We start from the raw sequence: 22,464 nt of genomic DNA on the forward strand, positions 1-22,464 counted from the left end.
CGAAAATGAAATCATCCGACCTCTGAAAGTGGAGACATGGAACAAAGTGAGAAATATGGTGGTTTAGATAGTGGAAAGATGAAAATAGAGCGTGGGTAAAGGTGTAGGAGAGAAGAAAAGTAGAAGTGATAGTCAAAAAATATCGTGAGGATCAGCAAGGCGAGAAATATGATGGTTTATATATCATTTTGCATGTTTTTACCGGTTTGGTTCAAGTTTAAGAAAGTGGACGAACAGGATGTTGAGGTTCTGACCGTGATGAAGAGAAAACTCATTCAGCTTCTGACCATGAGGAAGAGAAAAGCCATTCGTCAGAAGAAGATTCCGATTTCGATGAACAAGGCGATGATAGCAGAAATATTCATCATGATGTGGCTGAGATAATACTCGGAAGTCCAGAAGCAAACCATGAGGAATCAAACATGACGGACGGAGAAACTTCTGATAAGTCAAAACATGATGAAGAGTGATAGTGGTGATTCATCCTTATCAGAGACAGAAGAAGAGATAGGGGATATTAGTGAGAATGAAACTGTAACATCCCGAGTTGTGATATGTGAAAAGGCTTAAGAGAATTGATTTGGCTACCTATGTCACCAAAGTTGACTTACCTTTTCCGGAACACATCCTGAAAGAACTCCAGAGTTAAGCGTGCTTGAGCTGGAGTAGTGGAAGGATGGGTGACCTATCGGGAAGTGATTTGCGATAGCGTGCGAGTGAGGCCAAAGCACGGGGAAAGGTCGGGTGGTGATTGCAGGGTTAGTAAATAATGATTTCGAGCCTTGGAAAATTAACGACCGACCGTCAGATGGGATGGGGCCCACGGGCCGAGAGAGCGGGCGTGGGTGGCCCATTAGCCGTGGGCGGTCGGGGCGTTACAGAAACAATGATGGTGAAAGGTGATCTTCATGATGAAGAAGTAGGTACTTCTTCCCAGCCTTCTTTTGGAGGATTAGAAATCCATGTTCCAAGAGGGGTGGATGAGGATTATAACAACGATGTAGCGCCTGCTTTCATTACTGCACGCGCCTCGCTGGAGGACTTAGCAAGTCATGATCTTTCTGGTTTGGTGGAGGACCACCACGTAGAACTTGTTTACGATATGAGTCCTCGTTCTGGCAGTAGGTTCCCATCCTTTTCTTCCGTGTCGTCTGATTACAAACCAGACCTACCTGGAAAGAGTGCGGAAGAAGTACATGAAAATGCAGACAATGGAGGTGAAACTTATTCTGAGAGCATAGGTCCTGCGGAAATTCATTCCACTTCTGATGAGATTGAGAGAAGTACAAGGGAAGTAGGAGAGAGTAGCTCACTTGTTGAAGGAGAGGTTGGAATTGATGGTCAAAAGAATTCAACTGTTTCCGGGTCTGAATCTGAGGAAGTAGTATCTACAGGGATGCTTGAACAACATCTCCCAGTTGCGCCTACAAATTCACCTTTGGGATATGGCGACACGAGGGAGCATGTGACAACACTGGAAGAATCACCTGATGTGGTACATGACATAGCTGAAACTTCAGTTAACAGATCAGTAGCTGAAGGGATAATGCACGAGGAAGAGGATAAACAAAAGGACAAAACAAATCCTCAAACATTCAATGCAGACATCCCAATAGACAGTTACTCCACTCTATCTTCTGGAGCAGTTGAGTACGCTGAGACGCATTCATTTAATGATGAAGATGTTTCGCAGTCGGAACAAGATGCAGTTCAGTCATCAGTTTCCAATCAAACTATGGATATTGAAGTAGACTCTGTGAATGCTAGTATCCAAAATGTGGGATCCGGAGAAACGACTCCTTATGAATCAGATAGAGAACTGACCTGGTCTGATAAATCTGTGGTAGAAAAATCATCATCACCTGAACATGGTGAAGATCAAGTAAGTCATGAAACTTATCTTCTCTCATAGATGCACATCATTGTCTATGTGGTATACTTAACATCATAACCTACAAAATAATAGAGGGAATATAAGAGACCAATTACTTGATGATACTCAACTTGTTTTGTAATCCTCATGTCATATTTGACAATGGTATTCATCTAGATTTGTGGTTTCTTAGCTGGAATTGGATATAACAGCAGGCTAAGACCTCCAAAATTTTGGGACTTCTTTCTTTGTTAAACAATAGATCTGTGTCTAACCGCTGTGATGCTTTATTGCAGGCACCAGCTCGTGCAGCTCCTGTTAGTGTGGTCTTTTCCTGGAACATCACTTTCCACGAGTATCATGATGCTCCTAAGGATACAGCCGATTTATCTTGTTTGACATCCGACACATCCTCATCTCCAGCAGAGTCTCCCGAGTACACAACACCTATGGTTGGTGAAGGCTCAAGGGCGGAGTTCTTCCAAGAGACTGTTTACGACGAGCTTGACCATGTGGTCGAGCGATTAGATCAGCTTACGGATTTACATGCAATACCTCAAACTCCTCCTGAAGTAATCACTGAAGAGGCAGACGAGATCAAAGAGATTGACGAAGGATTGTTGTCTGAACTCGACACGATTGGGGACTTTAGTGTTAAGGAAGTTGTGACAGATTCTGAACCTGGGCCATCTTCGATAGGATCAGACACTGCCAACGAACTGACGGAAGCTCTACCTGTTCTGGAAGCAAGATCGGTTGAAGACATAGAATCTGCCTTCCAGCAGATCCATGAAGGATCTGAGGTTGATGATGTTATTCTTCCTAGTACCGTTCAAGACCAGTTGGCTCTAAGGGAATTATAGAACCGAGTCAGACTTGACAGTTGTGGAAGCTACATCGAAGGATGATCTAGATACTGCTATGAACCAGGCTGTTGAAGAGAGCATGGGGAGGCAGCCAAAGTCGCCAGAGTCGGAAGGTGGGTCTGGAGAAACCAAGAGTGCAGTTGAAACCGAATCATCAGGGTCTTTAGTTGAAGAAAGGTCTCTTGATGAGGCACAAATGATCATCTGAACAACACACCTGAGAAAGAAGAAAAGGAAGAGGAAGATGCAACCACATCCGATGTATGGTCTATTGAAACTCGATCACTGGAGGAAATCCCAAAACCTTCTGAACCAAAAGAGGGGATGGCAACGGAAGTAATCGCTGAAAGAGTACAGATTGCCGCTGAAGGGATTGAGTCTAGTAATGTAACACTAAGGGGATGAAGTTGTCACTGAGGAACCAAAAGCTGAGACCTCAAGCAACTCTGATGTGATTGTAACGAGTCATGAGTCTAAAGAGACTCCTGAAACTTCAGAACCAGAAAGAAAAACAGAGAAGGAGGAGAAGAAGGAGAAGAGTTCCAAATCTTCAAGCTCAAGCTCTAGTTCGAGTGACTCAGATTGAGAAATGGAAGGGTATACATCTCAACTCAAGTAAAACATATGTTTGTTACGCGGTAATGATTGGCACTTCTGGGTTTTGTGTGTGTTTCATCAAACTGTGTGCTCTGTTTTTAAAAAGGGCAAGAAGAAGCCGCTTATCATTTCTCCTTTTTGTTGGTTTTTGTGTGTCTGTGTTTTCCTCTTTTCTCTTGCTTTCAGCTTTCATATTTTTCAAATTCAGAGAAAACAACAAAAAAAAAAAAGTAATCCGTCAGAAAAGCAAGCTTTTACCTCGAGAATGGTAGGAAGAACATTAAAACCATAGCTGAGAGTATAAAATTGATCAATAATTCTGTTCAAACCACCTGTTTCTCGACTAGACATGAGTAAAGACAGTTATGATGATGATGAGATAAAATGGAATGAGCGAAACTATGCAAAAGAGTAGGAGAGGAACCTCAGGTGGTAACGTTGGTCAAGATCATGTAAATGTGAGAACACCTACACAAGCAAATACGTGACAAGGTGGACCGTGTTGTCTTTGGCTTCTTCTAGGCTCTACCTTGTGAAACAACCTGTAGCAAGGTGGTATTATCCACCAGAAGTTGATTACAGGCTTTCTGCTCTTCCCCCAATTCCAATGGGACTTGTTGTTTGGATCATAAAATCAAATGTTTGTGTTTCTTTCTCATTTTGATTTAATCTGTCTCCTACATGCATGCTTGCTACATCTCATCTTACACATGTTATATATCTTATCAATCTGAACTTCAATTTCTCGCTTCACCTCCCTCTCTCCGTCGTAATGTCAGGGTTATTGCTGAATGGTAAGCATTATATACTTAATCATCTATGTTTGTACTTTGCATAACCACCAACCCATTCCGAAAGTTCATGTGGAAGCAAGCCCCTAGCAGAACTAGCTGCACAAGAGTAGCTTAATGAACTGAGGCACTAATGGAACTTGCCATGTATAGTTTTTATCAATACATCTCCCAAGTAAAATTTGAACTTTGTGATATATATATATACCCTTGTATCCCAATGGAGTAGCTAAAGTATAATTTCCACCCACAAATAAATGATTAAAATTGATGGGACACACACAGCACTGATACAAAAACTCTGATCAAGAGGAAGAAATCAGAACTCTTGATTGATCAAAAACATGTGCACTTTGCCAAGTAGAAACAGATTTTGATCGATTCTGGTCACTAGACTCAACTGAGTTGCAAGTACACAGGAAATACAAGAAGCTCAGTAATACAAAACAAGAAAAGCACTCTAAGACAAAGGCTGTTGGATTCGGACAACAATGACAAAAAAAAAGAGTACTACTATGCTAGAGATTCTTGTTTTGCTTTGGGCAAGAAGGTTTCCCACCATCCCGGTTCATACTTGGGGTACGGCGCCACCCAATTTTTAGGCTTGTCGAACTCTAAAGAAGTAGGAGTGAAGGCCAAGGCTTCATCAAGAGAGGTAGCTTCAAAGGAATCAGCTAGAACTCGATCCAACCTTAACTTCATGAACCTGCGTCATAACATAACACAAAAACAAAACATGTGAGGAACAAACAAAAGGATGTAACTTTGTAAAGATGAGGATCAAAAGGGGGTCTAGTCTCACTAACGTGATCCAGGGACCATTGGTGGAGACAAGAGCGACGGCAGGGCGACGGAGCCTTTGAGTGATGTTGGGGAACTTGTCGAGGAACTTAGGCTCGATGACGAGCCAGAAGTCTAGCTCCTTTTCATTCTCTCCGTAGTAACGAAGACGCTCGAACAATTGCTCCTGAAAGTGTTCCTCTTCGTCAAGCATGAACTTTGCGTTCGCAACCAGGAAGTAATACTTGCTGCTGCTCTCTCCCTACCAAACAATCATCGATTAAAGTAAGCGGCTTTGTTCGACTCTCGAGAATGAAAAGAGAGAAGAGAGAAGAGAAACCTTATTATCAGACTGTTGTTCAACGGAGGTGGCAGCGGTTATGAAAGAGGAGGAGGAGAAATGTGAGGATAGAGACAGAGGCTGTTGCGGAGAGAGATGGAGCTTATTCGTCTGCTTGGGAAGAAGAGTAGAGGAGACGAGTAACGGTTTCGTACGGCAAGCGGCGGCGGTTGGCACCGCTACCACGCCAAATGCTCCGGTGACGCTCCACATTTTCTGAACTGAGTAGTGTGTTTGATCGAGGCAGAGGAATCTGGAAAAATCTTATCTTTTTATCTCTCGTCATCCTCTCTCTCTTTCTCAACAGTTTTTTATTTGATTAATTAAACTTAATGGGCCAGGCCAAGTAAAGATATATGGGCCTGTAAAGCCCATGATGAATAAAGGTGTAACATGACTCAAATGGGGATGGAGGCGGAGCTGAGATGATGCTGAAGCTACAAGTAAGCGGGAAGGCGATCTTGTCGAGTGTTCGTTGTAAGAGACAGGCAAGCTAATTACACGATTTGCCATTGTCTCTAAGCTCGAACGATTGATTATTCAGTGTTTTTTTATTGGATTGCAGATGTCGACTTCTTCTTCCTTTGTCTTTGGTCCTTACAAGATCGATCCGCGTGAAGTGTTCTACGCAACTCCTCTCTCTTACGCCATGGTTAATCTCCGTCCTCTTCTTCCTGGTACGTCTCCTTCTTCCTCTCCAGTTACTCATCCTCCCCATTTCTTCTTCTGACATTGTTCTTCTTTTCAAGGTCATGTTCTTGTCTGTCCAAGACGCCTTGTGCCGCGCTTTACTGATCTCACAGCTGATGAGACCAGTGATCTGTGGCTTACCGCTCAGAAGGTTGGCTCTCGGATTGAGACCTTCCATAATGCATCTTCTCTCACATTAGCCATCCAAGTAACTACTTTCCACTTCATTCTTCATTGTGTGTGACTCTGAAACGATCTGGATCGGAATGATTGCTGTAAACTCTGGTTTCTTGATAATGGTATAGGATGGTCCTCAGGCGGGTCAGAGTGTTCCACATGTGCACATTCACGTCTTGCCTCGTAAAGGTGGTGACTTTGAGAAGAATGATGAGATTTACGATGCAGTAAGTTGCTGTGTGTTTCCATCATTATTGCTTAGCTTGGAGTTTAGCAAAGTCTTTGTCTTATGCTAGTCTTGTCGTGTTGTAGATTGATGAGAAGGAGAAGGAACTGAAGCAGAAGCTTGATCTAGACAAAGACCGTGTTGATAGGAGCATTGAGGAGATGGCTAACGAGGCTTCTCAGTACAGATCTCTTTTCGATTGCTAGTTTTAAGCAAAAGATATCCACTGGCTTCTAAGCCTTTTTAATAAGACCATTGTGACAAGCATCTCTCAAGTTGAGGTTGATGTTTCAGACTTCAATTCCAACTTGTAATCTCTTTCTTATGTCACCCAACTAGAATCATCTATGTGTTTATTTGAAGAACCAACATGACACAGATAGTTTGGTGTGTTGCAAAAAAAAAAAAGAAGGTAAGCTCGTCTCATATCTCGTTGTCCACAACTTACATTAAATATTTGAACAGATAAAGGGAAGAGATGTATAAAAAAAAATAATGTCACATAAGATATGAACCAAACAATAAGCTAAGAACCTATTGTTGGTTCTTCCCCTGTACCTGGACCATCATGATGGTCCTCGTCATGATAAATGTTCTCAGCCATTTGCCATATTTGGAGTATGTTGTCTTCAGATACACTGGATACAACCCAATCGTCACAAGGGTTCCACGAGAAATCTGAAACTTTGCTGGTGTGACCACCATGGATAAACAGCAGCTCCGGTGGGCCGTCCTCTGCGTCCTCTGCTGTCTGTTCCTCGTTGATCCTGTCATAAGACACCCTCAAACACATTAATACTGTTCCTTCTTGAGGAAACAAAGAGTATTCTATAGCCAAGCAAATAATGTCAACTGCTCCAACCTGCTGACGTCCCAAACCAAAAGCCTTCTACCAAGGCAACATGAGGCTAAGATGGTCTCGTTGTTTGGGTTCCAGCCAACTTGGAAAACCTCTTCCCTGGAATTCAAAGCAAATAATGTCGGTTAGCAATGCTGTGTTACTCGAGCTAAATTACTTCTTAGTAACATATAGTATGTCTCAAAGTAAAATGCTCTCTCACCTATGGCTATCAAATGTGTGAAGAGGGATGTTTAGCTTCCTTAGATCGAATAATTTAACAGTCGTATCAGTTGACCCTGTTGCCACGATCCACTCATTCAATGGATTGAAGGCTAAGCAGTTAACCTGAGGCATTTAGAAGAAAAAAACAATCAGAAAATACCGAGGAAGGCAGTATGATTCAATGTTTTTTTTAATGTTTAGGGAAACAAGCCAAAAGTCCAGGTCACTAACGAGAACCAAGTATACTAGCATTAGGATCAATGTTTTGTCTTAAAAGTCAGTTTACTGCAAACGCACCTCCATGGAGTGAGCTTCCACAGACTTCACCGGTTGACTGGTAGATGCAGAACGAAGATCCCATATATGAAGGTAATGATCATCACCAACGGATCCAAACAGGTGATCATGTTGCATATGCCATGCAACATCTTCCACAACGCCTTCATGAGCCTTAACTCAAACAACAAATCAGCAAGGGAAACACACATGAACTACAAACAACATTTTGTTTGAAGGACAATGAATCAAAGCATTACCTTGAAGATCCGATGAGCATCAAGAACCGCACTTTTCGGAGTACCGCTAACATCCCACAAGCAGATCTGAGCGTCATCAGCGCCGCTGAGCAAATGGCCTTCCTTGAACTTACTCCAAGAGAGGCCATACCCTTCAGAGCTGTGACCCTTGAGCCTCAAATCAGGATTGCAAACCCCATCAAGCGCTGGCTTAGAAGGGTGCTTGCTGTAATCGAACAGATACACCTCCGCACTAACCGTCTTGGTGGCAATCAAGAAAGGGTTCTGAGGCATGTATCGAGCTCGATTCACCTCACCATCGTGAACTATCTGCTGGATAACTTGCACCTAAAACACACACAAATCAATCGAGTTTCTTTAATAAAAATTCAACTAATTAAAACCCTAGAAAAATCGTTTTACCTTTCCGGAGGCGCAGCCAAAGCCACCGAACTCGGAGCGATCGTCGTCGTATTGACGCGCCTCGCTCTCGGTGTCGTCGAGGGGAAGCTGGGCCTGGGCTATCATGAGGTAATTGGCTTCGTTATCGGAAGTGTGGGTGCCGAGGATCATCTTCTGGACGGAGTAGTTTTGACCGGGGGGCTCGTCGCGGACGGGGAGCCATTCGACGGTGAGGGAAGGCCACTCGAGAGCGTGAGTGATGACGAGGTCGTATAGGAAAGGAGTGTTCTTCTTCCAGATCTTGTAGCCTTCGTTGATTATACGCTCCTCCACCTCCCCTCGCATCTCGACGTCGTCTTTCGCCATTTCCCGGCTATGAAATTCGTTTTTCCCGCCACGAAGTAGAAAGAAGACAAAAAAAACCCTAGACAAGAGAGATCTCTTCTCTGTCATATATTGGTGGCAAAGAATATGAAGTACAAGGAAAGAAATCTAATCAGACTATTTTGGAAAAGCCCATTTAAAGGCCCATTTGACAGGCGCAATTTTTTTTGTCAACTAACAGGCTTCCATCTACCGCAAAGGAATATAAAAGAAAAAATATAAAAGAAAAAGAGATCAAATGGGCAAATATCTTCAATCTATACATCAACCATATTATACTTTCGAAAAGTCCGAATAGCATACATTTTATTGGAAATTAATATTCGAAAAGAAAAAATTCCGCCACATCATAAATTTTGTTGATTTGAATGTTACGTTTAAAATGATCGTTTGGATATCCATTTGAGTTTGATTTGGTCTATTTGGATTTTAGATTTTTAGAATTAAAGATTTTATTTTCACTCGGGTATTTTAAAATTTAGTTCGAGTTTGGTTCGGATCTTTGCGGGTTTGATATAGGTTCATATAGCCTGTTTAAATTATTTTTAATTTTTTTAAATCCATATACAATTTAAATTTGCAAAATCTATAAATAAAAATAATATATAACATATAAATTTGAATAATGTATACAAAATACCTAAACTTAACAAAAAATGGTTTGTTTAAATATTTAGATGAATAGTCAATAAATATTTTAAATATATTTGGTATTTTGAATATTGTTTAACTATTTTATATTTATTTTTAACTGTTTGTAAATATTTTTAAATATTTTAGACAACTCTTAAATTATTTTATACATTTTGATTATCAATTCTAAAAATAGCTAAGATGTTCAAGTATATTTTATACATTTTGTATTACTTTTTTGAATCTGATTCTCTGCTTGGTAATTTTTTCAAATTACATGATGATGAGCGGTTCAAAATTACACTAATGTCTGCTACAGTGCTACTCCAAAAGACAATCAATACTCAATACAGAGGGAAGTTTTTTATTATATGCAAAAGTAGCCACTTTGCCTCGCGTACAATTTTGAAGAACGGAATGAGAACACACGTTGAGGTAAATCAAATGACATTGCTTATTGCAGCGAGCTAAACCCACAAGAAAAGTTTTGACCATACAATGTATATGATGTATTTGTGTTTATTGCTTTCTAGTTACATTATTTTATACCCCCTCCCTATTTTACAAGTTAGCTTTGTTGTTAGGTGACAATGCTGCCGTTAATATCCCACTTTTCATGTTGTCTGCAAACACCACGGGATTGAGTCGCACAGCCTCTTCACCTTCGCCGGTCCATTCCTGTCCATCTAAAAAATAAGAAGCAATTTTTCAAGCAGCGGTTCCTTCCTCCAGTGGTTCCTTCTTTTCTTTATCAAATCCACCTATTTTTGTTTTCTCCTTCTTAACTTGTTCCTCCAAGGACAAGGGCTTCCTGCTTTCTTTATCTACTTCACTTGTTTTTGATTTCTGCTCTTCAGCTTTCTTCTTAGCTTCTGCCTCAAGTTGTTTTCCGTTTTCTTCATGCGCACGGTTGAAGAGTCTTACAAAGTTTAGAAGGGTAGACACCACTGCAATTACCATTTTGTTAGATTCAAACAACTCTGAAGAACCTTGTTTCACATAATGCCTATATATATACATTTTGTATATGCATACCTTGTTCAAATGGGCACTTAGCTGGGTCTTCACCGAAGTAGAGAATTAAGCCATCCACGTTTCGTCCCTGCGTTACATTAATAATATTTATCCTGGCCAATTTCTCAACCAACGATAGAGCAGCAGGTTATATATCAAATGAGCACTGGATATTTAGTGACATACCACTCCCGAATAGAGTGAAGCCAAGGACCTTACTTCTGCTTCCGCATAAAGAAGGAACTCCTTCAATATCTGTTAAACAAGTCAAAAAGACCTTGATATGATATATATGATCGAACAATAAGGCAATGAATCAGTATCAACTACCTAGCTGTTCACGCAGCTGCACTGTTGATATAACCAAGAGAAATACCTTGTTAAAGGTGTGTGAGATTGGGCCATCATTTTCGGACAAGGAGAGTTCTTGTACGACTTTCTCCAGTCCCTTGTTTATAGCTTGCATCTCCTCCGCCAAAAACTTCAGTTGAACCTGTACCAAAGTTCAGGAAATTTAACACAGTTTTCAAGTTTCTTAGCAAACAGAACATGAAATGTGAAAGCTAAGTACCTTTGTTGAAGGCTCCAGTGAGGATAAATCTTTTGTGAAATCCAAAACTTCTGGCATTTTCTCAGCAAGAATCTGCAGAGAATCTATTAGACTATATGTTTCTCTTTATCTAGTGCATCCACGTAGCTACATAAGCATTATAGGAGCTTACCTTGCATAGATAATGCATCAGAGTCATACGGTTATTACGCGCCCGGGTTTCACTGAGTTTTGGTAGACTGTCAAGCTTAAAACCCACCGCAGCACCTAGACAGAAAGTACATTCAGCGAAGAATAAAAGATAGAACCTATAGTTTCTGCGTTCAATTTTCAAACCCACCTCTAGCCGTCCCCTGGTTTAAGGCGTTTCCAAGGGACAAAACTGTCTGCATTATTCTTTTAAATTTCTCAGAGTTCTTTATCTGATGAAAAGAGGAAGAACAAAGCATTTGTGAGATATGTTTAATCACGTTGGGAGACCACTTATACGACAAGTTGAATCTGACTTGCCTGTTCTGCTGCGGAGTTCACAACACTTAAACTATTCTTGAGCTCAGAGATCTAAAAAAGTGTTTCCTTGTGACCATTAGTACTAAAATCAAAGCTCCGGATAATCGTAATCAGTAGGGAATCAGTTTCCAAACCTGAGAACCGAACTGAATTTTGAATGAAAATACTCTGAGCTTTGTTTCCACTCGTGGGACTTTCATCATCTCTAAGAAGAACTGTCCGAATAATTATCAAGAAAAGTATATACGATGTTATCACTCTAATGGCTACTCCAATAGAACCACAAAATTGTTTCAAAGTTTTGTACCAGCTCGCATTTTCCAAGCTTCTCCACGTCACCAGTGTAACCCTGCAAACCAAGCATAAAATGAAGATAAACCAGAGGAACATTAAAAAGGGTGGATCACAGTGTACCCAATTTTTTTGGAATCAAAAACAGCAGAAAATTAGCCGAGAGTGCACTTCTTATACCTTAATTAATTCCATTTCTTCTCTTGTCGGACAAAACTTAATAAGATTCTCAACCTGATCAACATCAAGAGCCGATTCCTCCAGGTTAAGCACTGAGTACTGCCAATTATTTACAGAATCAATTTAGCATTTAATTGTCATTAACATTTTACCCGATTAAACTGCCATCATTACAGAACTTTATATTACCATCAAATCCTGCAGAGGTACTTTCACTTTTGAAAGCATAATTTCACAATTGTATGCTCGCCTGTGTTCGATCTGCAAGAAAGACCTCATAATAGTTAGTTTGATCCCATAGACAAAACAATCATTTTATGGGAAACATATCAGAATCGACACAAGAACACAAATCTTTAACTCTAAAATACACAATTTACCAGTTGGACTTTCTCGGGTTTAGGTCCACGAGAGGTATTCAGTCTTGACGTTCCTGCCTGATCTGGAGCAGATGCGGAGAAAAGACTTTCAAGCTCTGTCATGTCAATCTCAGGAGCCCTTAAACAACAACACGTAAGAACTAATGTTTAGAAATCAGACAATAACCGAAGGCATTAGACAGAGAAGTAACAACAAGATGAACGATGCATACTTAGAAGCTTCGCTAGACATTTGTGTTTCCGCCCATAAGCTCCCATTTACAGCTCTTGTCAACTTCAACCAGTGGTATGGCTTCAACTTTTTGGCTGCATTACTCTTTGAATTTACACGTAACATTCGCCCTTTTCCTGATGAAAGAGACCCACCTGGTAAAGCAGGTGTCGGAGGCACACTAGTACCAGAAGATGTGGATGACTTGGTTCCTAATTTTGGAGGAGGGGGAGGTGCTGATGGCGACCTCATCTGGCCTAAAGGAGGTGGAGGTGGTGCTGACGGTGCTTTCATCTGACCTGGTGGTGGAGGTGGTGCGTTTGGAGGGGCAGGAGGAGCAGGAGGCCGTGGAGGTGCAGGAGGTGAGCTTTTAATGGCAGAGTTTCCATGAGATTGTGGTATTGGGGGAGGGGGAGGAGGAGGAGAGGCAGCGACAGCTGGTGCTGGGGATGGTATAGGAGAGGAAACACTAGGGACTATATTTTGGTCTGATTGCTGCATCATCGGAGGTGGAGGAGGAGGTGGCGGTTGAAGTAGCCCATGTGTTTTGTCTGAGTTAGACACTGGAGAGGCAGGGATAGCTGGTGCTGGGGGCGGTATAGGAGGGGAAACTCCAGCGACTGTGTTCTGATCTGAATGATGCATTGGAGGAGGAGGCGGAGGAGGAGGCGGAGGCGGGGACCCATGTATTTTGTCTGAGTTAGTCACTGGAAGAGGTGGTCTGGCCGGTTGTCGAAGAGGTGAAGCCACATCATTGGGAGCTCCTATTGGAAGTGACGCAGGACAAAGAGAACCTGATGTCTCAGCTTGGGAAGGTTTGGCAGGTGTAGCAGACAATTTAGGAGATGGCAGAACTGACGACGAACTTGTTATTTCAGAAGACTCCTGAGGAGAAACATCGGATGCAGGAGGAATGAGAAGAGATGTTGGTGGCGGTGTCATGGGACGTTTTTCGTTTGGAGTTGTTTGATGAAACGCAGAGCCAGCTAATGATACCCATGAATTTCCATGTGGAAGTGTTTCAGCCGGCTGGACAACAGAATGCTGCAACTTTTCTGACGGTTGAGAAGCAACTGTTGGAATCGGAGGAGGTGAAGGAGGAGGGGGAGGTGCTGCTACTGGAGCCAACGATGTTATTGTAGAATGAGGTGGTGACGGTGTGGAGGCATTTTCAGAAAAGTCGGAAGGTTTAACTGTTGCAGAATGATGCACAAGTTTGAGAGAAGGGGACTCTTGACCTGACAACTTTGTTGCATCCTGGCTGGTGGTGTTTGCTTGGCCACTTAATTGAAGGACAGCATGCGTATTTTCTGCTATAAACTTCTTGGCTGACCCAGTAGGTTGTTTTTCCGGTGAGTCCACAGTTTCAACTTCGGACACTGAAGACAATTTTAACTTTGCATTATTTTCCATTGCTGCCTGTTTCACTATCTCTTGGATACTTTTGGGACTTAACCCTTGTGGTCTTGGGCTTGAATACCCTTCTGGTCTTTCATGGACAGCATTTGCAATAGCTAAATGCTGAAGCATATTGCGAGTGGCATCCGTCTGATCAGCCCAGTCAACTTGATTGAAGAGCTCCTGAACTTTGGAAAAAACTTCTATTGGAAGACCATCTTTCTCCTCCAAGCACGAAAAATCCATCACGTCAACAGACGAAGCAGCATCCATATCTGAGAAGAGAAGCTTCACGCAGAAAAAAATACTCTTTGTGAGTACTAAGCTAAAAAGGAGTAGCTGCATAGCATGTAAAGAGAATAAGAGCCCCATGAAGTACATACCTCGACTCTGAACCCCTTTGGGAATTGTTCTTTAAAATGCCATAATGTGTCAACTTCGTCACGGTTAAGCATCAAGATGTTTGATCTAATAAAAGCTGTATTGAAAACCAGTCGAAACAACATGACCTCCTTTACCAGGTCATCGTTCAAACTGAGGCACTCAATCACGATATCACCTTGAACATGACAATTGATGTCAATCTTTACTAGTTCACATTCTGCCTGCAAACACACAAGGGTCAATCAAGAAAACAAACCAAAAAAAAAAAAAAATCCAATGAATCATGTTGCAAGAAAGAACAAAGAAAGCACAAAAAAAAAATTATCTCTCTAGCTAAGATCTTAAGAGGTCATGCCGTGAAAAAAATACCTGCTTATAGATCCTAAGGTGTTTCCCTTTCTTCGGAGTCGAGTACAAAAGCTTGGGCTTTTTATCATCAACAAAAAGCGGATCCTGACCATATACACGGAAGATAGGGCGACAGCCTCCTTGACCACTTACATCAGGAACAAACCTCAAAATAACACAGTCCATAGTGAGAGCCCTATCCAGAGGAGGCCATTCAGAGACCAGATTCCTTCTAGACACGTACTGTAGATACCGACACTGAGAAGGAATCGGGTTCAACGGCGAGAACAACTGCAGAAGCTCACGCGGAGCCTGCTTGTAGATCATCTCCAGAGTCTTCAACTCACCACTGTACTGCTTCCTGTATATAAGGAGCGCCGCCAGCATGAAAGCCAAAACAGGCCAAGCCCCTCGCTCGCAGTGCATCAGCAGCAAGTTACTCGGGCCAAGGGAGAGCCAGCTCTCGCTCGAGCGGAGAAAATGGTGCATGACTTCCACAGGCAACAGCGAGCAGCCTTCGTAGTGGCGAGGATAATCCATTATGGTCAAGCCGTGTTCCGACAAGACATCGGCCATCACACTCCGAGTACCCACTTCACGGAAATTGAACACGAGAGAGGATGCATCGGGGAAGTGCTCCTGTAGCTGGTTCACAACTCCCGCCATGTAGACTTTGTAGTTCTCTTCTTCCCATGAATCAGAGGAGAAGCAGCAGTCAAACACTGCAAAAAATAAAGATAGAATCTTTCTCTTCAGTGTCCACATCATCTTAAAGATTAAATTTTTTAAAAAAAAATTCCTACAGACACGCAAACAAACAATTGTACAATCTTCTCTAAAGCTATCAACTTTCTCGGAATAACGGATCAATATTAAACCTAGATCACAGAAAGTAGCAATGAACATAGAAAGCGTCGATTTTTTTTTCAGACACTCAAATCAGAAGACAGGGAAGTAGAATCAACGATGCGAAACAGAGAGAGAGAGAGAGAGAGAGACAGACCGAAGACTCGGTCGCAAATCTCGAGCAAACCATCTGGAGGCTTGCGGTAGAACAATTTGCGGAACAAGGCCATTGAATTAAAACCCTAAACCCTTTTCTTCTTCTTCTCGTTTACAAAATCGACGAGCTTGTGTTAGATTTTTTTCCAGAGATTGAAATCGAAAGTTGCCGTTTTTTTTTCTGTTTTGAATCTGTTAAGAAGAAGATGTAACAAAATGGTGTGTTTGTTGGTGTGTTGTATATCCAGGAAGAGGAGATGGTCAGCTTCTTCTGGCGCGTTTTATTGACGACGTGGATCCCATTATCAGCCGCCATCTCTTTCCCCCGATTTGCCACGTGTCTTCTCATCTACGGACGAACCGGCATTAATCTCTCAGTCCGTTTGTTTTATATTTATGGGCTTTTTAATTTGGCCCATGAGTAAAAGCCCGCGTATGCTAAAGAGCAGGAGACTCCTCTGTTTTGTTTTGCTCTATTTTAGTCTTTTAGCATAACTTAGCGAGTTTGGTTATGTTTTAGCATTATTTTTTGATCTGTTAGTGTTAATAAATTCTCTGTTTTGTGTGTTTTTCTGGTTTGTAGAGATACTTGCCATGTTCAACTTCTTTAATGGCTTTGTACATATATATATCTTTTCATACTTTCGATCTTAAAGAAAATGATGTATCCGAACTCTATTTAGCTCTGTTTTAGTATAAATTTGGAAAAAAATAGCGAGTTTGGCTATTTTTATCCAAAAACTGAACCCTGATCTGTTAGTTAATAAACTACTTCGATGTGCATTCTGTTTCTCTTATTTTGGCGCACAATTAGGCGTCAGGTTTAGGGGGACTTAACAGTAGTTAGTCACACTAACAATTTGAACTTGGCCATGAAGTATTATGTATGCTTCATTTGTTGTTGATGATTTGAAGATTTGAAAGAAATGGAAAATTGTGTGTTTAATATGTAAGCAACTAGAATACAACAACACCTTTTATGTCTGATGTATAATTACATAATAATATGTAAAGCAACTAGAATACAACAGATTTTGCTTTATTGAGAAGAAGAGTCTTGCGCACTAAAATGAGTCTCAAAGGCAGAAGAAAGGGAAGAGAAGGGTTTTTTTTTTCTTTTAGAAGAGATCAATGTCGTCAATAGAATTCACAAGCACCCCATCATCTTCCCACTTTATATCTTTCGCATTGGGATCTTTCTCTGTTATATGCAACGGTGTTTCTAACGGCGGAGGTCTCTGCAAATCACACTCTACATATGTTAGCCAACAAACACGACTTGTATGGGGCTGATATATGAAAAGCTATTATTAGTTATAGTCCTACCATGCCTCGTATGAGAGGCCAATTGATGCCACGGAAGAAAGCATGCTGTTTTATCTCATTGGCCCCACCTTTTGATCCTAACCGGCTGCTCGGATCTCTATTTAGCAACATGTTGATCAACTGTCTACCTACAAGACTTACCTGAACCACAGTCCATGGTTCAGTTAGTATTTGCTTTTTTATCATTTGGGTTACATTACATGACGTTACAAGATAGATAGATAGCTCACAGGGATACTGCTGGGGAAGGTGAGATCTTTGTGCAAGATGTTGGCAAATGTCTTCTGCCTGTTCTTACCCCTGAAAGGTGTGCGACCATAAAGCATCTCATACAACAAGATACCTAGTGCCCACCAATCAATAGCACTCGTATGACCAGAGCCCGTGATTATCTCCTGAAAATGATTAGGTAAAAAACTATGATTTAGGCGTTATCCAAAATCTGACAACGCAAATGAAGTGATGAAACATTAATAAGTGCATCAACCGTACAGGAGCAATGTATTCTTCAGTCCCTACAAACGAGTTTGACTGGGCGTTTGGTTCTGCAACAAACGTCGGTAATGGTTGACTCTTGGATGATCTCCTTCGTTTGCTAGGTGTTGGTGGAATAATAAGCTGCCCAACATACTTCTTGTAAGTATATATTACCAGTGAAAAAAGTGGAGTTGAATAATAATAATAAAAAAACAAATACCTGAGGTGTGCAGGCCGTCATGAATGATAGATCAAAGTCTGCTAATACAATGTGTCCATCCTTCATGAGCAGTATATTCTCAGGCTTCAGGTCTCGGTATACTATCCCTGTGTGTGGAACATTATATACGTATTTTAAACCAAACTGCTAGAGTGATTTGAGGGAGAAAGAGACTACACAAAGCGAGTGGCTACATGCATGAACAAGAAATGCTTAGGTTAACAGAGAGAAGGATTCATTTCACTATATGTTACCTAAGCAGTGAAGATATTCTAAGCCGATAACGACCTCTGCCGCATAGAACCTGATGAATAAGAGATTAATTAGAGTCCTTCAGAAGAGCTTAGTGTCTTGTGTTACTCATATGGACTGGAGGAGAATAGGGTACCTTGCTGAATCCTCCGACAAAAATTTCATCGGTTGTCTGTCAAGCAGTGCAAACAACTCTCCACCGGGGCAGAAGTCTGTAATCAAACAAACATGCGTAGATGTCTGGGGACATAAAAGAACGCTTTAGCAATGAGACGCAGGAGCTGAAATGATAGAAACAAAAAAAAAAGTAGAAAAGTCTGCCTGAAAGGAAGCGTAGAGAGTGGGAAGGAAAGGATGATCCAGAAGAGAAATGATTTCTCTTTCGATACATGCTCGGTGAACCTGTATAAAAGCTGCATGTTGTCAATGAGAGGTATAACATAAAATTTATGATGAAAGGGGGAACTCATTCTCCATCATATTGTTACCTTGTTACGATTCAGCATCATGGTTTTCTCCATTGCCTTCATGGCATACAACTCACCTGTGCCTTTCAGTTCAACCAAATGGACACTATGTATCCCATAAATGTAAAAATCATGTTAAAGTATATACAAAGTAAAAGGAGACAAGAACAGTTTTGACTCCCAAGTTTACAGTTACCTGCCAGTATCACCAGAGCCCAACGGTTTTATTGGCTTGAAATGATGAAGTCCCACTGTTTCTCCACTCGCTTGGATCTACAAAGGAGACTATTGCCATTAAAACAGGATGACTGAGAAACAAAGTAAGAAAACAGTAATGTGGTTTGATGCATGCCTTTTGTATTGCTTTCCAGGACGTACTCTCCTTTTTATGAGGCAGAGGATAGACAGGCTTTGAGTGTACAGCCCACAGGTCTTCAGGCCGCTAAGACACATCAAAAACCGATTACATCTTTGTTAAGTAACCATGAATGAATGTAACATACCATATTAGCATCTGGAAGTTCTCTGACAGCTTCATCTACATTTGTTGCTGTAGCTTTCACCTGGAATATAATCAATGTGATAAGTCTCCTTTGATGGAAAAGAGATTTTTTTTAAAAAGCTCAGAAGGAGATGAACTTAGTACCAGTTTAGAACTCTGCATCTCTGTTCTCTCAGATAAACGATTTCGGAGAGGTTCCACATGATCACTTCCATCAAGCTGCACACCGATGAAGTATTGAAGCTCTCCCTGATGAGATGAAGAAAGTCATATTGTCAGCAAACATATCACAGTTTTCTTCAAGTATCTGAATCTAGACATAACGATAATCTCATGACTACCTTCTGATCACGCATAGGCTGCAAGTGGAATAAGTTCCAGAATTTTTTTCCTGCAAATGATTCAAAGGACTCATGAGCATCCGGAGTTGAAGACTTGCAAGAAAATTATCTGAAAATGTTCATTATCAGATAACTTACCGCTCTTCGTGTAGTTTATCAATTGTACAGTTATCTCCCTCTGCTCTCTAATTGCGTCTCTTATCTTCTGAACAGTCGCTTGATCTGTCTCTGGCCCCTGAAGAAACCTGAGGCCAACCATTTTGCATATTCATATCACGACGATAAGAAAAAAACAGAGCCGAGGAGACTGCATCATTATCCGGCATGATGAAGAATCTCATGAGTGAAAGATACAAGGAGAAGAATATTCACATACCGACAGTTTCTCCCCAATATTTCTTCACGTGTATACTCTGTCAACTCAAGAAAGCTGTCTGATGCAAATATCTACAGGGGAAACAACTTGCATCATTACTTCAAGGTTATATGCTTACCACATGTCCATGCCAACATAGCAGCAGACTTGACTAAGAAAAACTGATATATAACTCAAATGAACATACAATGGGAGTATCAGGGAGACGAGGATCACTGATGACGAAATTCTTCTCTATGCGCTCAAGAGTGGTAGCCAGATCAATCCCTTGGCGAATATCCCTTTCTCTTTCTAAACGGTCCCAACTGTCCCTCGGCTCTATTACTTCTGTGCTCAACATCAGTTCTTCAGGTTCCAGTTCCACACTAGGAACATCAAGTGATTTGCTCTTTGACCTGCACATTGCATGAGGGTTGATCAAAAATCATTCAGGGTATACATGTACAGCTTCGGAATACATTCTATGGCTTAGTACAAGGTTACAAAAGTACACACCATATAAATATTAGAAGTACATCTTAACTCTAAATTGAGGTCATACCATTATACACCGACTAGAAGTACATCTTAACTCTATACCTTGTTCTATTTAAGGTTGAGATTGTGTTGTACACTCACTATTTGGCAATGATATCAAACAAGTTGTTTTCAGCAAAATGTTGGCACTTCCATCACACTTTTGTGAGCAAGATACATGCCTTTAAGGATTTTAATTTTTCAGGTTCTTTAAGGATTTAATGTTTACGAGCTATCATGGATATGGTGGTGAAAAAAAACTCACTTCGATTGAGTAGAAACACGTCCAGGTGTTTTGGCTGACTTTGAAGCCTCATCTGGTTGTATAGCTTGTCTAACAGGTGTGGTAGTAGTAGTACTACCAGGCGTCACCATTACATCATTGCTCACGGATTCTCGCACTTGAGACTTGCGATGTCTTACTGTTTGCACGACCTCTGTGATGGAATCCAAAGCTTTCTCCTTCTGGCGAGCTGATACCAACAACAAGAGCATGAAATGTTAACATTTTGAAGATCAGCCCAAGTGTTTTTGTGTTTTTATCACACAAAACAAAAGTAATTATAGAAAGAGAGATGCAGGGAAGTAGAAACCATCATATCGGATCAGGGATTTGGAGAGTCCATTAGGCCTCAATGCTTTATCGTTTACGCCTTCTGTGTATTTGCTTACTTCAACCTGCATCCTGGAAACAAAACAATACAGAAGAAGATGTGAGAAAGGTTGGTAGAGGAGACGGTCAATTGAGCAAGGAAAAAAGACAGGGAGGTACCCAATGAACTTGATGGTGTTGCCTTGGTCATCCTTAATAGGAGTGATTGTGAGAAGATTCCAGAAGGGAGTTCCATCCTTTTTGTAGTTCAAGAGCCTCCCACAGTAACTTTTTCCATTCTTGACACAGTCTCTGATTTTGGCAACTTCTTTCTGGTCTGTGTCAGGCCCTTGCAGAAACCGGCTACCATGGGTTTCAAAAGCAAAACATCATGCTAAGTAGCCAGTTGGGGATGAAGCTATAAATATATATATGAGAGGAGAAGAGACGTACCAGTTTCTTCCAACAATCTCCTTGGAAGAATAACCAGTCATGGTGAAGAAGCCACTGCTTGCATAGACAATGGGACAGTGTGGCTGTGTGGCATCAGAGACAACAAAAGTCTGCTGCAAGGTGGAAAGAGCGGTTTTGAGCTCCTGTGAGACTCTAGGGAAGACCCCAGATTCAGAAGATGATGATTCTTCAGATGACCTCCTAGACGTCTTGCTTCGGTCCACTTCACTGGAGACCTTGAAACTAATGCCATCTTCTCCTGAGTCAGGCTTAACAGCTGATAACCCCCACTCAGCAGTTCTCTCCGCTAACTTTGCAGTATCTTGAAACTCCATCCACTTGCTGCTGCTGCTGCTTCCTTTTCCGTTTCCATCGTAAGGCTTGGATGACGATGAGGAAGAAGAAGCTGAAGCTGATCCGTTTACCTCTTTACCACTCGAGGGGTTGAACACCTCGAGGGATCTGCGTTCACTTAATGGCTCTAAATCCTTAAAGATAGAAGGAGGGGCTCTTGGCCTCTCCATATTGTTTCTTTATTCTCTTTCTTTAGGCGAAACAGAGAAATGAATAGGCTGCAAATAAAGAAAAACAAGACAAGTTCACGAGAAAGTAAGATAGGTAGATGAGGCTAACACACCTGGTTCAGGGAACATCCAATAAATGACATTGAAGTGTTTGAAAGCAATCAAGAAACACGTTAAAGTTATAATAAAAATAAAACGAAAAACAATAAAGACCAGACGTGTAGCTTTATCAGCTGCAACTCATGGATATATAGTACATGGTTTTAAAAGGTGCAAAGACGATGATTGTTGAAAACTCACAACTGTACGAAAAAAATGTTTCTGAGGCTGCAAATGAGCTATGCGGAGGATAGACATCGCTTTCGTTCTATTAAAAACTCACATGGACCCATGAGTCCCTTGTGCAGGACCACACTCTATGTTTACCCTAAATACGTGCACTCTTGTTCATCATTCCCCTCTTATGTAATTTTCTTCATCAATCGTCAATTTATTACACTCTCTATTCACATTTGCAATAATTGAATTGAAAAAACAGACAAACCGACACACCTGCTTCTCATGTTCGGTAAATGTCAAAAAAGAAAAGTGAAAAGTGATTAGAAGGCAGTAACTTACGAGTGTTGGAGTAGCACATGCGCCATCTGATTAGACGGAAGACGAACACTATGTGTATCGTCTCTCTCCCAGGATGCTTTCGCAGACGACGAAACAACCATTTATCTCACATTCACTAATGTCTCCCCTGTCTGTTTCAAATAGTGGTCGAGAAATTAATTAAGGCGGACCCCAGAAGCGAAAACCTCGTCAGGA

At 41.3% G+C, this 22,464-nt stretch overlaps 6 protein-coding genes across 8 annotated transcripts; 2 read left to right on the forward strand and 4 right to left on the reverse strand.

Moving 5' to 3' along the window:
- The first annotated feature begins 361 nt into the window (after positions 1-361).
- Positions 362-3,570, forward strand: LOC108824611 (uncharacterized). Its single transcript, XM_056994360.1, has 2 exons — positions 362-1,882; positions 2,170-3,570. The coding sequence occupies exons 1-2, from the start codon at positions 770-772 to the stop codon at positions 2,734-2,736; spliced, it is 1,680 nt and encodes a 559-aa protein (XP_056850340.1). The 5' UTR covers positions 362-769; the 3' UTR covers positions 2,737-3,570.
- Positions 3,571-4,488: 918 nt separating this feature from the next.
- Positions 4,489-5,535, reverse strand: LOC108823813 (uncharacterized). The gene is made up of 3 exons (XM_018597095.2): positions 5,248-5,535; positions 4,934-5,169; positions 4,489-4,833 (listed from the first exon to the last, which is right to left on the reverse strand). The coding sequence occupies exons 1-3, from the start codon at positions 5,458-5,460 to the stop codon at positions 4,641-4,643; spliced, it is 642 nt and encodes a 213-aa protein (XP_018452597.1). The 5' UTR covers positions 5,461-5,535; the 3' UTR covers positions 4,489-4,640.
- Positions 5,536-5,624: 89 nt separating this feature from the next.
- Positions 5,625-6,722, forward strand: LOC108823743 (bifunctional bis(5'-adenosyl)-triphosphatase/adenylylsulfatase FHIT). 2 transcript variants are annotated; one of them, XM_018597021.2, is made up of 5 exons: positions 5,625-5,735; positions 5,813-5,924; positions 5,997-6,145; positions 6,243-6,341; positions 6,427-6,722. In XM_018597021.2, the coding sequence occupies exons 1-5, from the start codon at positions 5,673-5,675 to the stop codon at positions 6,544-6,546; spliced, it is 543 nt and encodes a 180-aa protein (XP_018452523.1). In that variant the 5' UTR covers positions 5,625-5,672; the 3' UTR covers positions 6,547-6,722. The 2 variants fall into 2 exon arrangements, with proteins under 2 accessions (XP_018452523.1, XP_056850516.1); XM_056994536.1 differs by having other exon boundaries at positions 5,692-5,724.
- Positions 6,723-6,743: 21 nt separating this feature from the next.
- Positions 6,744-8,737, reverse strand: LOC108823742 (histone-binding protein MSI1). Its single transcript, XM_018597020.2, has 6 exons — positions 8,342-8,737; positions 7,940-8,266; positions 7,701-7,853; positions 7,402-7,526; positions 7,203-7,298; positions 6,744-7,107 (listed from the first exon to the last, which is right to left on the reverse strand). Exons 1-6 carry the CDS (start codon positions 8,684-8,686, stop codon positions 6,867-6,869), a joined length of 1,287 nt encoding a protein of 428 aa, XP_018452522.1. The 5' UTR covers positions 8,687-8,737; the 3' UTR covers positions 6,744-6,866.
- Positions 8,738-9,767: 1,030 nt separating this feature from the next.
- On the reverse strand, positions 9,768-15,855 carry LOC108827811 (formin-like protein 13). Its single transcript, XM_018601305.2, has 17 exons — positions 15,607-15,855; positions 14,625-15,325; positions 14,255-14,476; positions 12,475-14,159; positions 12,263-12,380; positions 12,072-12,143; positions 11,883-11,981; positions 11,719-11,760; positions 11,546-11,626; positions 11,412-11,462; positions 11,242-11,323; positions 11,074-11,168; positions 10,923-10,994; positions 10,728-10,844; positions 10,538-10,606; positions 10,373-10,439; positions 9,768-10,284 (listed from the first exon to the last, which is right to left on the reverse strand). Exons 1-17 carry the CDS (start codon positions 15,677-15,679, stop codon positions 10,046-10,048), a joined length of 3,885 nt encoding a protein of 1,294 aa, XP_018456807.2. The 5' UTR covers positions 15,680-15,855; the 3' UTR covers positions 9,768-10,045.
- A 673-nt stretch (positions 15,856-16,528) lies between these two features.
- Positions 16,529-21,858, reverse strand: LOC108828145 (phototropin-2). Of its 2 annotated transcripts, none has more exons than XM_018601734.2 (21): positions 21,128-21,858; positions 20,855-21,037; positions 20,676-20,767; positions 20,348-20,555; positions 19,754-19,961; positions 19,567-19,637; positions 19,329-19,435; positions 19,191-19,240; positions 18,994-19,098; positions 18,851-18,910; positions 18,700-18,789; positions 18,544-18,620; positions 18,369-18,453; positions 18,202-18,282; positions 18,017-18,120; positions 17,883-17,932; positions 17,629-17,735; positions 17,424-17,549; positions 17,162-17,326; positions 16,937-17,072; positions 16,529-16,843 (listed from the first exon to the last, which is right to left on the reverse strand). In XM_018601734.2, exons 1-21 carry the CDS (start codon positions 21,649-21,651, stop codon positions 16,767-16,769), a joined length of 2,706 nt encoding a protein of 901 aa, XP_018457236.1. In that variant the 5' UTR covers positions 21,652-21,858; the 3' UTR covers positions 16,529-16,766. The 2 variants fall into 2 exon arrangements, with proteins under 2 accessions (XP_018457236.1, XP_056849997.1); XM_056994017.1 differs by having other exon boundaries at positions 16,932-17,072.
- Positions 21,859-22,464: the final 606 nt, after the last annotated feature.

Source organism: Raphanus sativus, chromosome 9 (genome assembly GCF_000801105.2).
Source record: "Raphanus sativus cultivar WK10039 chromosome 9, ASM80110v3, whole genome shotgun sequence".
In the NCBI taxonomy this organism is placed as follows: domain Eukaryota; kingdom Viridiplantae; phylum Streptophyta; class Magnoliopsida; order Brassicales; family Brassicaceae; genus Raphanus; species Raphanus sativus.